Source organism: Psammomys obesus, unplaced genomic scaffold (genome assembly GCF_907164565.1).
Source record: "Psammomys obesus unplaced genomic scaffold, mPsaObe1.curated_primary_1811, whole genome shotgun sequence".
Lineage (NCBI taxonomy): Eukaryota > Metazoa > Chordata > Mammalia > Rodentia > Muridae > Psammomys > Psammomys obesus.
This window is the reverse complement of record NW_026596134.1, coordinates 28,058,216-28,074,051: the sequence shown is the minus strand read 5'-3', so window position 1 is coordinate 28,074,051 and position 15,836 is coordinate 28,058,216. Positions and strand designations below refer to the sequence as shown.

General features: G+C 38.3%; 1 protein-coding gene across 1 annotated transcript in view; it reads right to left on the bottom strand.

The window, feature by feature from the left end:
- Positions 1-9,977: 9,977 nt before the first annotated feature.
- The window catches only part of Synj2bp (synaptojanin 2 binding protein), a 30,107-nt gene continuing 24,248 nt past the window's right edge, over positions 9,978-15,836 (bottom strand). The window contains exons 3-4 of the mRNA XM_055593286.1: positions 14,686-14,781; positions 9,978-12,761 (exon numbers count right to left, since the gene is read on the bottom strand). Coding sequence (XP_055449261.1) covers positions 12,621-12,761; positions 14,686-14,781 — 237 coding nt within the window. The 3' untranslated portion in view covers positions 9,978-12,620. The remainder of the gene's footprint in view (positions 12,762-14,685; positions 14,782-15,836) is intronic.

Genomic DNA, 15,836 nt, shown 5'->3' with positions numbered 1-15,836 from the left:
TCCCTGCACCCGGAAGTAGAAGCCGCTGGGCGTTAGTTCCGGCTACTCCCGGTGCAGTTGCGTTTTCGATTTGGAAAAAACCTGTAGTTCGCATGTTCTGGATCATAACTAGCGTCTTCCAGCTCAATAAACTCAGCTAACGGGCAGGGTAAATTCCGAAGCCTATGCACAAGTAGCGTGAATTCTTCACTAGGTTAATGAGGACTTTTTAAGTCCTGGCTCATCAGTTATAACTGAACCTTTAAATTATTTTACTGTGCGATAGCCTATAGTTAATGAATGCCTGTTTTCCATTATTTAAGCAACTTTACAACCTGTTTGTGAGCCTCTGGATGACTCAAGGAACACAAGAGGCCAAAAATTAGAAACAGGACATTTTATGGGGACACCAGCTAAGGCTGAAAGTACAATAGCTTGGATGAACAAAACACCCACTGTCATTTTCCAGGAAGAGCCAGAGAAAACCTTTGCACGTGCCTCTACTCCGATGCCACTGAAATGCTTCTGGTGTAGCCTCACAAACAGTGGCCACAGGAGAAGCTCTGTCTTTTTATGCTTAGGCTAACATCCATGCCAGAGGAAAAGAGGTCATAAAGGGGAGGGGGAAAGTGATCTTTCACTGCACTGGAAGACAGGTTAATACATAGTAAGATTCTCTTGTCTTTGCCTCCACCATTCACTACAATTTTCTTAGCAAGCTTTAAAACCCTTTGTTAAAAGACTTAAGTCTGTTGGTGTTTTCAAGTTTTTGTTTTTGGTGGTGGTGGTGGTTGGTTGGGTTTTATTTGGTTTTGCCACTCTTCATTGCATTTTCCATCCTGGAAGACATTTCTTACTGAATAAGCCATGAATTTACACACCTTCAATGTGCACCTCTTGGGACACAGTACTTGAAGTGCACCGTACTCTATGGCGAACATAAATTTTTCCGTCCTCAACACTCCAGTAGTCTTTGACATACAACTTGCAACACTGTATTGCATTAGTATAAAAGCATTACCAGTGTTACTAGCATACAATCAAGAAAACAGGATAGCAACACTATTTCAGAGTGTGAATTTTAATATAGGAGGAAAGAAATCACTTGCATTGATCCAAAGGAAGCTTTGATGTGTCCAGGACAATCTTTATTAAAGTAAGGCTTTTTGCTAATCCCTTCCCTCCCTGACTGTTTCTTCACTTGGCTGTGGAAGAGTGAGCTGCAATTGAGGGAGTGAAGGAGTAGCTGGCTGGGCTGTCTTAAACTGAGAGGTTAAACAACACAGTTGAGAATACTAGAAGAAATTTGTGTGATTTACTGCAAAGAGTCTGGAGCAGAATTTTGGACTGAAGGAGGAGGTTTGTAATGGCAAGGGTGCAATAACTTATGAATGGAGTCTCCTGCAAAGCTAACATTTTCCTTTTGGGCTGTGTTGATGCCCCTGCCTCTGGAGCACTAGGGTAACAGGTATATGCCATTATGCCCTGGATTAATCATCTCTGTGCAAAGATGAAACCATAAGGGGCTGCAAGATTTATTAATAGTGTGACATGTGCACTTCCATGCTGCATTGGCTTCATCTTATTCATTTCCTTATGACATTTCAAAACTCATGCAATGCTTAAGTGTATTGTTTTCTCATTTCATCAGACATTAGAAATCAAGGGGCCTGGTTCCAAAACTCTGGGCATTTTCTGACCTCCTCACTGCATAAAAGATCCTCTTTCTGAGTCATACTCCAGCAAAGCCCTGCACCCAACTAGTAGTTAATAACAGGATTAGTCAGTATATATATAAAACCAGTAGTCTGTTATCCTTTTCATATAAGGCATATATACAGATTCATACAGGTTAACAGGTTTGTCCAGGTTACACTCTGTCAGATAGTACAGATATCCAAATACAACTTTCTGTAGAGTCGACTATTGATTACCTCATTTATAGTGGCTTCTATGGATTTTTTTTCTTTTTCTTTTCTATTGATATTTTATGATCCTCTCCAACTCCCAAACCTTCCTTTTTGTTTCAGTCTTGTAAACCCTAAGTTAGAATCTTTAGTCCTTGTAATAAATCTTAAGTTAGAGCCTTAAATCCTCGAATGAGAAACAACCCCATAGGATCAAATGTTTGAATAACTTGGTTCCCAGTTGGTGGAACTGTTTGGAGAGGATTAAAAAGTGAGGCCTTGTCAGAGAGGGCATGTCACTAGATTTGGGCTTTGAAGTTTCAAAATCCCATGCTGTTCTCAATCTCTCTGTCCTCCATCCCTCTCTCCCTCTTCCCCCCCTCCACCTCCCCCTCTCTCTGTACCTTATGCTTGTGGATGAAATGTAAGCTCCCAGCTACTGCTCCAGTGTCATGCATTCTGGTCTGCTGTCATGCTTCCTGCCATGGTGGTTATGGACTTTAATTCTCTGGAACCATGAGCCCAAAAGTAAACTTTTTAAAATATTTTGTCTGGGTCATGGTGTTTTGTCATGGCAAGAGAAAAGCAAGACAGTCCCTGTCCCAGTGACTCAGTGTGTGTGTGTGGGGGGGGGGTGAACATGAATGCTGACATAAGGAGATTTGGGGAGTTAGCTCTCTCCACCATTCAAGTTAACTGACAAGAACCATTAACCCAAACCATCTCGCTGTTCTGTCCCAGTGACTGTCAGACTTCTGTGTGTCTGAGAATCATCTCGAGACAACTAAAATCTGCTCTAGGCCCCATCACCAGTTTCTGATTAAGTAGGTGAAGGGTGGGACCTATGTTATGTTCCTTAACAAGCTTCCAGGTCATACTGAAACTGCTTGTCTAAGGATAACACTGAGGACCTCTGATTTATCTTCTTTCCCTAAAAACATGTTCCTTCAAATACCATCAGGGCAGGGGTTTCTGGTACATTGGTAAAAACTAGATACCATAGCCTCATTCTGAAATCCCTAATTCAATATGCCAAAAAAAAAATCTTATTTTTGTCCTTCTCATCATTCGATGTAACTTCTAAGTAGAACTGGAGTGGTTGAGGTAGGTTTGTTTCAGTTCAGTGCCATTTAGCTAAAAACAGTTTAAAATTAGGTCCTTGGCATGAAGCTAGAAAACTCTTCCTCCTTTTTGCATATTCTCTTATAAAGCTGATCACAAGTACTCACTTGGATCATTCCACTATCACCTTATTAGTTTCTGTGAGATGTGAGCCATAGGGTCAGGTCTACAACATTTCTCTTCTAGGACCTGAGGACTTGCAAATTTTTGGAAAATAACCAGAGCTTCCCATAACATGCTCTACAGGGAACAGTCCCCATTAATTGTTCCCAAACAAAACCAAGCCCTACTCTATAACCTTTTGAGAAGCAAAGTTATCTATTTGTGCAAGAGTACAGACAGCCCTTCCATTACAGACTGATAAATCTAAAAACAATTCAAAGTGTATTGCCATAACGACAGTATTATTGTGATGGCTAATCTGGTCATGTCGCTGGGAGAAAAGTCTTTGGGCATCTCTGTAAGGGAGTTTCTAAATTAGGTTAAATGAGGTGGAAAGATCCATCTTAAATGTGGGCGGCACCACAGTATGAGTGAATAAAAGGAGAGTACCAGCATTCATCACTCTGCTTCCAGATGGCAGACATGAAGCAGCTGCCTCACATTCCTGCTGCATGCTTTGCCTGCCATGGTAGGACTGTCCATCAAACCGAGACAAAAATCCATCCCTTGTTTTTAATTTTTTCATACCAACAAGAAAAGTAGCTGATACAATTACCTCTACCACAAGATTTACCACGTAGAGCACAGATCCATCCAACCTTTCAATTGCCAAGAGCCAAGATCTCATTTAAAAGCTATCAAATTATTGACAATTACCTGGGGCTTCCTTCTCAGGTAGATGAATATGAGATTTGTTGTATGCCAATGGCAAAACGATACTAGTTTTTACATGTATTTGTGTATATATGTGGGGGTGCTGTGTCCCATGGTGCTGTGGGCATGTGGAAGTCAGGAGACAATGTAGGAAAGTAACTTATCTCCTGTTGGAGGATATTTTATCTCATTGTGAACCCCAAGGTTGTGAACTGTAAAAATCTGTATCTTGTATAGTATGGTTCAGCCCCCAACACACACCTTTATGCAAGAACTTTGTGTTTATTGTAAACAGGAGATGATGGTGTGTCCCTGACCTAACACACACCTTTAATCCTACAACTGTCTGTACATAGGAGTTAATAAATATAAGCCTAGGTCAAGAGGAGGAGCAAGAAACCAGTTGACAGGGATTAAGTAGTAGGGAAGGGCATTGAGTTGAAGGATACTTAAGACAGCATGGAGAAATCTTTTTAGCTCTTGAGCTTTTCAGCTCTTTGGGTTTTTTGTTTTTTAGCTTATTGGCTTTTTCTTCCTGGGCTATTGGGTGAGCTAGCAGGCCTTTTCCTACTGAGCTGTCAGCTGAGCTACCAAGCTTTTGACCTTGAGCTTTTGGATTTTGTCATTTTCTTTCTGGGACTTTGGCTGAATAGGAAGATCAGCTGGGTGTTTTCTCTGTCTCTCTGAGCTAGTGGGTTTTCACCCCAGCATCTGACTCGAGTCTTTATCAGTAAAATAAAATGGTTGGGATTTTCTTTCTTTATAACAACACGCTACCTCATGGTATGGAGTCTAGGGATCAAACTCAGATTGTTAAGCTTGGTAGCAGGCACCTTTACTCACTAAACAATCAGACCAGGCTTGAACATTTTCAAGTCAGGTGTGGAAGTGCATAGCTCTAATTTCAGCATCTAGGAGGCTAAGGCAAGAGGATTGTGAGTTACAGGCCAGTTTGGGCTACATAGGCACTTCCAGGTAGACCTATCTTAAACAAACACACACACACACACACACACACACACACACACACACACACAACTGTAGAGAAACATAGTAGAAATCTAAAGACAAATGTTTAATTCTTGCGTTAGGCTGCTGTTATCTCATAATTAACTTTTTGCAAATAAAAGCACTACAAAATTGGCCAGTTTATATGCTTATTTTCTGTTAAGTATTTGAGTGACTTGTGTACAAATTGGTTTTTAAAAGATTGGTCAGATATCACTGTACACATTTCTTAGAAGAATTAAAATATTGATCATATAAAAACAATCCTACTGAACTCAAAAGGGTAATTACTTTTTCAAAGTAACCACTTCAAAATCAAGTGTTACCTCATCAGATCAATCACCAAAGCATTGAGTAAAGTTTATGCAGTGCAGTTTTACATAGAGACATTAGGTCTCAGATTCTCCTCAGGGACAGGATTTAGAAGTAAATGAGAGGTAAAGTGGGGTGGCCTAAAGCATAATGAAATGTTGGGCTTAAGTGAAGTAATCAGTGGTCTGTCTATACATGCTGAATTTCATGGCTCTTTATAGGACATTTGCTCAAAAAGTTGCAATCCAAGCTTCATACTTTGACTCCTTTCAAATTCCATATAACTGGAGATATAACTTCAAAGCTCATAAACCCTACTTTTCTATCTTTAAAATAGGGAAAATGATAGGCTTATCTTAAGGGATTTTTATTTATAACCCTGTGTATTTGTTTGTACTGCTCTGTGTGTATGTGCATGTGAATGCAGATGCCCTCAAAGGCCAAAGGTGTCAGATTCCCTGAAGCTGGAGTGACAGATGGTTGTGAGATATGCAGACTGGGTGTGGTGATTCCTCTGAAAGAGCGGTACATGCTCTCAACTGCTGAGCCATCTCTCCAGCCCTGATACCCTTATTTTAAACAGTGAGAATACTACTGTAAAGTAAATATCCAATATAATTCAGTATTTTCATGTAAATGCCTGAAACTTATGGATGGGGTTCTGGCCATAACATATGTTCACATTCAGTTCTGGCAGTAGTCACTGTTCAATTCACTTTCAAAAACAAAACAAGGGGAAATTTTATAGGATTCTTTCTGGAGGTTGTTGTTTGTATGTGTCCCCTCTCAATGTTATGTGCTCATGTAGGGGTCAAAGTCAGTACTGGCTGTCTTCCTCTCTCTCTACCATATTTCTTGTGGCATTCTCGCTTTGAATCTGCAGCTTTCCATTTTGGCTAGACTGGCTGACCAGGAAGCCAACCAATAATCAGAAGGATCCTGTCTTCTCATCCAACTGTGGGAATTACAGATGAGTACTGTCAACTTTTATGTGGTTAATGGGTAGCCAAACTTAAGTCCTCATGCTTGCAAAGCAAGCCATTACCTACTAAGCCTTCACCCTGCCTGCTCCCCGCCCCCATACACACTGGAGCTATTCTTTAAATGTGTGATGGTTTTCCACTTAGAACTCAAAGAAATCAACATTTGAGATAATTCTTCCATTTTTATTACTTCAGATAAATCTACAATTTTTAGTAATGTTACCCAGTGCCTATTAAGGACAAGTTTAGGTTGTTTGTTTTCATAACTAGTAACGGAACATAGTGTATTTTAGCCATCTATGAACTGCATGTAAAACAGGGATTCTTGGAAAATTTAACAGCTGAAAATTCCTATAGACTAGTATTTTTACTGTATCTTTTCTGTTTAGATATACAAAAGCTTAATAACATGCTATATGAATTTGAAATCTGAGAACAGGCTCAACTTTCTGCATTTGCCTAAGTATAGTTTATGATACTTGAGAGTAGTAAGATTGGCAGTACACTGACTGTATCAATATTAAATAATGCATGACTGTAAAACTTTATTGGAATATAGCCCATGCCTTTTTAATATTCATGGTTGCATTCACACTATAAATACAAATATAGGAACTTCAAACATAAAACATTTTAAAAGTGTGTGTGTGTGTGTGTGTGTGTGTGTGTGCGCGCGCGCGCGCGCGCTGGAGTGGCGGTCAGGGGACAACTTGAGGGAGCCAGATGTTTTCCACATGTAGGTTCCAGGAATCACTGTAGTCCTCAGGCTTGGCAGGTACCTGTACATGCTGAGCCATCTCCCCAACCCTAGTCACTTACTAGGCTTTCTGAGGAAAGGCTTGCTGACTTGATCTCTTGAGTTTGAAGTAAACTGACAGGTCTGGTAACACAACAGCTATGGCTCTGGAGCAAGTTATCTTCTTTAAACATTGAATTATCTTTGCCTATAAAAATGGGACTATTCAAACTGCCTTGTAGTTTTGAGAATCTAATATTGGGAAAGAGCCACAAAATACAGTGTTTAGCACCTGAAAAGTAGAGGCAGTAGATGGTTCTGGTTAGGAAGGTTCTGAAGCCAGGCTGCTTGGCTTTAAAGCCTAGAACTGTGTGACCTGGGCAAGTTTCTTAACCTCTCTGTGCCTTGTGCATCTCATCATAAAATGGACATAACAGTTACTCTAGTGAGTGTTGTAAGCCTAAAGTGAAATGTTAAGGGCTTCAGATAATAGTAGAACATTGGTGAGCACTCTGTAATTGTTAGGCAACTCTGTCAGCAGTGCTACTGTTTACCTATTCTGTCAAAAGTAAGCCTCAAATTTAGTTTCTTTTTCTTTCCTTTGTCCCATTAGAGGTGCTGGCTTAAGAAAGTGACTGAAAAATAAGAAAATACTAATTTAATAGTCTCAAAAAGAATCCAGCACTGTAAACATTCAACAAGTTCAACAGGACTTTACTGAATGTCATAGTTCATAGGCAAATCTGGACACACTGGTATCTGTGAACTTGAAATCGGCATCAACACTGGATGTGTGGTTCCTAGTTAATGTGCCTTACGTCTACTTGCTTTCCAAGTAGCCTGCAGGCATCTAACGTGTGAAACAGCTGCTATTTACATTCAGGGATACAAGGACTTAAAAAGAAAGGAAACAACATAAGGTGTTTAAGGAAAATAATTTTCCAAGAACTGAATGGCTTGGAAGGTGTACAAGTATCTAATTATAAGATATTTATGTTCCAATTAGCATTGGAGACACAGCATTAAAACTGAAACAGGATTTAATTCTGTGTCTTCATTTGCAAATCTGCCAACTAAGAAAAGAATCATCCCATTTTCCTGTGACTAGTCAATATATTACAGTTCTTTTATACCCTGCTGATAAATAACAAAATTGCATTTGGAAACCTACGTCAGTCCTCTTCCCTTCCTTCCCTGTAAATATAGAATGAAGCTAACTCTTACAGGCATTAGTGTTTAATGGATCTAGTCTTCTTATAGCAACAGTGCTTTCTTCTGTCAATTTTTATATTATTAAGTGCATCAGGTCAACAATCACATGCTTTGTATTCTATATATAAGTATCAACACAAGAGTCAATGGTAGCTCAGAATCTGGTTCCCCAGAATCTGGCAGAATTCTTTAAAATGCTGTCTTTTTCTTTTCTTTTATCAGAACTGCACTGTAGGAGCTGAAGGCTGGTCTCAAAAAGGTTCTGCAGTTAAAAGGAACAGCACAGAAGGCTTAGCCTGGGATAGCAGCCAACCCTAAAACTATTCTAAGAGGTAGAGACCTTAAGAACTCATAATATGTACTTACAATGATGTTAAAGAGATATATTAACATCAAAACTACCTGTTCTCAGATACTAGGCTATTTCAGTTTATGACCAAATTTTATGTTTGTACTGGTGGTGATAGTTATCTGCTAAATGAAGGGGGGGAAATCTTTATCTGTACAAAGATATTTTCAACTAAAAGTGAGTAGAATAAAATCTATTGACACACATATACACATGGGGTGGGGGCTGGTGAGTGATCTGGCTTCCAACTCATAGAGATCTGCCTGTTTCTGCCTCTGCCTCCTAAATGCTGAGATTAAAGACATGTACCACCATGCTTGGCCTCTAAATATATTTTAATTGCTTATTTGCACAATAAACCCCAAAACAGCACAAGCAGTTTATATCTAAGATTACTGGAATTAAAACAACTGGGTTTCTCAGTTCAATGTACTCTCCCATTCCAATCTTGATGCCTACAATCGTCTATAGCTGTCTCTCAGTCCTTCTGGTCTTTGTTGAAAGCCCAAAGAGAAAAGAAAAAAGTAAACTGAGATGTTTTAATATGTAGTTTTTCTATGTATCATGTTGTGGACACACTCAAATCTTAGACCAAAAGGGGTAGGAGGCTATCTCCAAGACAGACTGGGTCTAACTTGAAGTTAGCTCACCTTTCTGAACATTATTTTTCTCCATTCTAATACAAATTGTATCTAAGAGAATTTTAGATTCTATCCTATGATTTTGTTCTTATTGCCTGCAAAAGCTGAAGCACTTCCAAACCATATGTGTTCCTGGAGGTTGAGCAGTCTGTCCTTAGTATGCAGGCAAAAACAATCCTCCACTTCTTACTCTGCCTCTGTATCTGGGGCAGAAGCGCCAGAGAGCTGGGCTCTGGGCTTAGGTTCTTGCTTCTGGCTAGAGCTGTATCTGCAGGTGATTTGAAATTTTAAATGCCATGGAACATTTCCAACAGAGGCTACACATTTTGGCCACCTGATGAAACGCATTTTATGGTTGACTTTTTTATAGTGCCAGAGGTTTGTTTTTTTTTATAGACTTATTTAAAGTGCCAGAGGTTCTTATTTAATGCAAGTTGACCAGCTAGCTTTCCAAGTGATTCTAAGCAGAGAGACAGCACCTGACAGTGGTGAATCTCAAGGTTCAGCATTAGTTACCTACAAGATAGAGTTGCTGGTTGCCACACTCATCTCACTCTGTAAGTATGGGATGAGACACAAAATTGGTAATACTGATGCTCTTGTCCAGAGACCTTGCACGAGAACCGCAAGGAATAAGGAATATTACCAATACAATCATCCAAAGTTCTGAGTTTAAATTGGGATTCTATTATTATAACCTATATAATCTTAGGAAAATGATTTTTTTCCCTCATCTTCAGTCTCTTTATAGCAATTTTTAGATCATGGGGTAATACAGAGTGTTACCAATCAGTTTAGTAAAGTCCCTGGCATAAACTGTAATTAAAAACACTATTTTTATCTGTCGATGGTCCAATTAATTATATGAAATCACCCACACAGAAAACTGCAGGAAAAGCAAACAGAAACGACTGAAGCAAGCAATATCTATTAGAATTACATATAATATACAATGATAAATACAAGAAATACTTTTAAGTACAGGGACTTAAAAATACCTACAATCAATTTTCAAAACTTTAAGCATAATTTATGTGGTAGTAGCATCATATATAGTCTATAAGGAATATTAGAGTCGGTCTATAAGGAACATAAATTTTTAATAATCTACAATGGAGTCTTAACACCTCATCTATGATAATTTTAGTTCTCATACAACCAAGAGTGGCATACTAAAGTATTTGCCTAAAACTTAAATGTTTTGTGTAAGTGCTGTTTCTTTCCCAAGGAGACCCAAGTGTATCAGAATCCCTAGCAACCAAAGTAAAACTTCTATCAGTGGTATTTTTTTATTTACATGTATCAACACACAAGTAATCTATCCACCTTGCCATTTGTTTCACTTTGTATGTGTGAAGGTTTTTCAAAATAAATTTTCAAGCCCTGAGGTGAATACCAGAGGTAAGCAAACCATGGGCAGGGCTGATATACATGCTATCAGATACAAGGAGGGTACTGGGCCTCCAGAGTGGTACTGGTTGGAACAAGAACTGGAATATACTTTGTTTTCTGTGAGACTTAATGACTCCTGTTACTAAATCAGTTTCAAAAAGTACTGAATGACTTAGTTAGGTGAAGATTTGTTAAAGCAAATGTCTCCCTGTATCAATAGTTTACCCAAAGGCAAATTGTTTGGACTGTGTAAGATTTTCCATTCTACCATGATGCCATAACACAACAGCTTTCCTTTTCTGAATTCTTTACAACTGCTGGTCATCTGCATATCTTCTTTGTTGGTTCATTGCGCTGTTTTACACGACAACATTTCTTTTCTTAATGGTCTTGTCTATTGTTCAGCCTGATAGACTCTTAACTGTTTAGGCATGCTCTTAGTAAATGGTTAGCGCCTGAAAAGCCTCACCCTGTCCCTTCCTCTATGAAACCTTAAGTACGCCAGTTCTCAGCAGCCATTTTCTTTTGCTGTCTGCAATATAAATAATGTACACTTAACTAATTCCATTTTAAGTGTTCTGTTCCTAACTGTAACCACGATGTCCTTTTGGAAGAAGTCCGTGCATTTTTCTTCTTTGTAAAGTTGTCTTGACGAAACTATTGTGCAATCAAAATTTGTTAAGTAACTGCTAGATTGTCAGGAATACTCATAATCTTATGTCAAAATAATAGTCTAGCCAATGTATTTAAAAGATGGAAATTATTTTAGTAAAGTGAAAAAAAAAAAAAACTAGGTGTGGGTCAACTATCCTCAGCACTCTAAAACCAACTTAAATACTATATCAACAGCTTGGCTCCCACCTCACCAATATCCCTGCTATTCTCTGACATCTATTCATCCACATTGTATTTTCAAGCTTTCCTCAGAAATGCTCACCAAATTTCATTGCCCCCTCTACCAAACAAACAAAACGCATTCCTTCCCCTTCTCTGAAAAATGGTCCATTAACTTGTTAAAACCAAAACTAATCTTTAGAGCTTTTGGGGGTGGGGGAATAAACAGAAAGAAAAACCACAGCAGTTCAGGCCTTCTCATCTGAATTCAATCAGAAGCAGGCTGATTTAGGTTCACCTTACTAGGAAGGCAGTTTCTTCCCTCAGGTTTTGCCTGATACTAGAAACTGAAAACTGTTAAGTAGCTTAGAGGGTTCAAGTGCCCCCGTGAAGCATGATCTTCTTTTTTTCAGTTGTGTTGATGATTTATTTGGCTTCTGCTGCCCATACCCATCCCAGTGGATCTTATTAACAGCACTGTAAAATCCCAACTAGGGTAGTTCAGAGACTGGTAAGACTTACGCTCTGCCAATAGCTCTTGAAGTTTTTCAGTTAATATCATTCCTTAGCACTGTGTATGTTTTTAACTTGTGGATGAAGACTTACAAACATATGTACAAGTAAGCTCTCTTAACAATCAAGAACTCATTGTTCAATATGAATCTTGATTATATATGAAGAAATATGATCCCCTAGTCCCAAAAAACCGTCCATTACAAACCCAGGAACCTGTATAGTTTTCTCACCTCTTTAATTCTCCATAAGGCATCAATGTTATGCTACAATATATGCATATGTGTATTACTGTACATATGTATTTTCTTTTTGAAAAAAAATAAAAACTTCATTTACCTATGTTCAATATAGGCATCTAGGTATATAATTACAAATTAAAGGCCACAAATACTTCCCAAGAAAAGGCATTAAAAGAAAAAAAAAAGAATCAGCTCCTCCTTTCACGTAGCACAGATAGCCTTCAAAGCACGTCAGCTAAGAAAAAGGTGTCATACATGGTGACAGGAAGACTGAGCTTTTCCTCTTTGGGTGATAGCTGAATTTGTATTGGCAGTTCTAGTAAGTATGTAACTTCTCATTTGTTCTAAGCAAGGCTTTTTTTCCCCCCCAGATTTTTTTTTTTTTTTTCAAATAATACCTTTACTGTTCCATTAGAATTTGAAGTCTTGGAGATTTTGAACAGCAAGATTTTGGGTGTTAATCAGTCACCTGAAATCACGTGTTGGCTATTTAGAGAAGAAAGGATACGAGAGAATGTCAGAGAAGGTGAATGAGAAAAATAGTTCATGGGACACACTGGAAGACAGCAGGCACTCAAAGCTGTTTTCGGTATCTCACGAAGGCCCAAACTGCTACCAGGGTGAGGGCAAACACTGGTAACAGCACCATGGCTACAGGAATTCCACTTGGTTCTCCTTCACCTCGATGTACTATAGGTCCGTTCTGCACTGGTAACTGAAAGGGAAGGAGAAATATTAACTCTCACTACTGTGTGCCACAACTAAAAGATCCAAGTTGACAATTACTTGGAGGTGTAGTCTATACCACCCAAAGCTATAAAACCCACAAACCTTCCACCAGAAGGAGCTCCTGTCCTAGCTGATGCATCACTTCCACAGATATTCTGGGAAGAAAATAGTCTGATAGAAAAGCATTTAACCTTGTTTGGTACTGACTTTATGGAACCTCACAGGATAAAGTAGATAATTTCTGTGTCCATAATGTATCTTGCAATATATGCTTTCTATCAGGAAAATGAAGGGACGAAATGAAACCTATGATCCTTTAGGAATTCTGGATATTGCTGAGCAGGAAAAGGGAGAAGGAAGACTTCTTTCTGGAAACATTTACTTACAAAGAATATCAGTCATTAGAATGTAAGAATACCAGATCCAAATTGTGTCAACACAGTTGCAATGACATTACTTGGATATGCTTTACAGCTTTCAAGTCACTATCTTGCTTCTAAGATGGGGTCTTGTCCTTCATGCCTAAGTTTGCAATGCCAGGCACAGATAAAGGTGGAATCTATGTGGAGGAGACTTAGAGACTCAAGAGATAAATAAACTACTACATCCTAGTTATTACCAATTTCCTTTTATACCTAGACTGTCACTCTTCATTCCTGTCCTGTTTTACAGGGTGGCCCCTCCTCAATTTTTTTGTTGGTTAAGTTGCAATAACTATAATGCCATCTTATTTAAGTTAGGTTTAACCCCATTACATATAGGCCATGAAACCCCACCCCCTTCAACTGAAAAACAAGACTACACAAACTACCTTCTATAATAAGTGGTAGTCCTACCACTTTTTACTTGATGAAAAGTCCTGAAAAGATATGCTCAGTAGGAAGACATGGTTTTGGGGGTTTAGATGAATTTTTTTGATCAATACTGCTTGTTGCATTCTAAGTTTTTTGTGGATTTTTCCTAAAGTGAACACTGAAAATAATTTTCCTCATACCTTCAAAAAGAACTCTTATCATATCTGAAATATATTCCTATCATTTATATGCCTCCAAAAATTCTTCCATGCTTTAGAAACAGAAAAGAACCACGGCAAAAGCAGATGCTGACCAATACTATCTCTTATAAACCTGCTTTTGAGATGGACACACCCACATTCTGTTTGCAACTCTGGTTTTTTTTTTCTTGGATATCTTTTATGTTTTGCCTTTTTTCTTTTCTTTTTTTTTTTTTGTTGTTGTTTTGTTTTTAGTTTTTGTTTTCTTTAAGACAAGAGTCTCATCATATAGTTCAAGATGGCTTCTGCTTTCTCCAGTATTTACTAGCTCCTTTAATCTTCTTCAGCCTCTGAATCCTCACTTGGCTTCCTAGCAGAGAGTATACCAACTTAAGAAAGAATCACAGACACACTGAACTTGGGCTATAAATGATCTCAGAAATCCTTGGTGCTGTGGAAGGAACTTGGACCTCCTTTCTCTCATCCAAATTATAAAACACCACTTCCTTTTTCTTCATAGTTGCCTTTCAAAGCACTCAGGTCTTAGCTAATGTGGTCATGGGAAGAGAAGCCTTATAGTGGGAGACAGAAAGCATACCATCTTTGTAGTCAGACTTTCATAAATAAGAGTTTGCAAAGGTACACAAATGGTACTTTTCCTAACAAAAACTAAAAATGATTCTACTTTCTTTCCATTTTCACTTGATGAAATTTTAATTCACTGAAGTAAGACCTAGGTTATGCACTTCTTTTACTGATAAGCAGAAATGTTGAAGGACTCCTGCCTCTGCTAAACAAACTTTACAAGGCAGTCATAACAAAAGACAAAGGAAAACAGACTTTGAAGATTAAAATTTTATTCGCAAGTGCAGTGCAAAAGCCTACTGTCCTATATCCAGGAGCAAGTGACACCTACCCTGTGCTGTACTCTCAGGGACACAGCATATCCCGCATTACGAAAGAGGTCTACAGCATCCTGGTGCAGCAGGTTCTTTAGGTCTTGGCCATTTACCTGTCAAAAATACCAAAAAAGAAAAGTGAGAAAGGCAAGAAACTAAGTCTTATACGTGAACGATTTACTTTCATGCAGCCAGGCAATCCCTTAAAAACAAAACCAAACTCTTTCAGGGAAAATTCCAAAGGCTAGGCATATGGGCTAAGCTCATAAGCACTCAAGAGGCAATTTCTCCATTTTCAAAGTTATGTTTTCCCACAACTACGGATCCATGAACCATCTGAGTGAAGCCAGGTGTAATAATTTGTCTCTCCTCTTTCTGTGCTCATCTTATTTGGTTGTATCGACTCCTGATGCTGTATCTGCACATCATCTGTGGGTATCTGTCTATCTCTATATAAGTAACAACAGGTGACCCTCTATAATATAATCTTCTAGGTTATCCCCTTATCCTTTATATTCCTAATCCTCAGCATTTCTAGCTTCAACCCTGGAAACATAATTCTCTAGCTAATTCTAGTAGGCTTATTTTATTGTGGAAATTGAACCAATTTATATTGGTTCCATGTATATTTCTGTCTTCCTCAAATTTACTAAAAATCTATTTTACTGAAGATAGCAACCTTAACAAATCACTTGAATGTAGGTCATTCCTACTATATACAGGTGACAAATGTGAAGCACTAGCATGCTTTTCAGTGTTAGGAGTCACAAGTGTTTTATATATACTGCAACACATCTCAATTTGCGCAAGATATATATATATATATATATTTAATACATGTCACTGTCACTATTAACAGCATTAGCAGCAAGAATATTTACTATATTTAATAGGTTCTGTGTTTTATATATACTATCAAATTTAATTCCTGTAATAATTATCCTATTGATTTTGTTGATGAAGTAACTGACACAAAGAGAGGCTCATGAGTGTAGAAGCAAGGGCTAGAGATTTTAAATAATGAAATGAAGTTCAAAGTACTCTTGCATTTTACTGTTCTTTTAATGTTTCTATTTTCCCACCCTGACTTGTCAACTGCCCCTTTGCTCAGCTGAAGCTTAAGCTATTTACATTTTTACTCTTCTCACCTAACAGTCTTAAGTTAGGT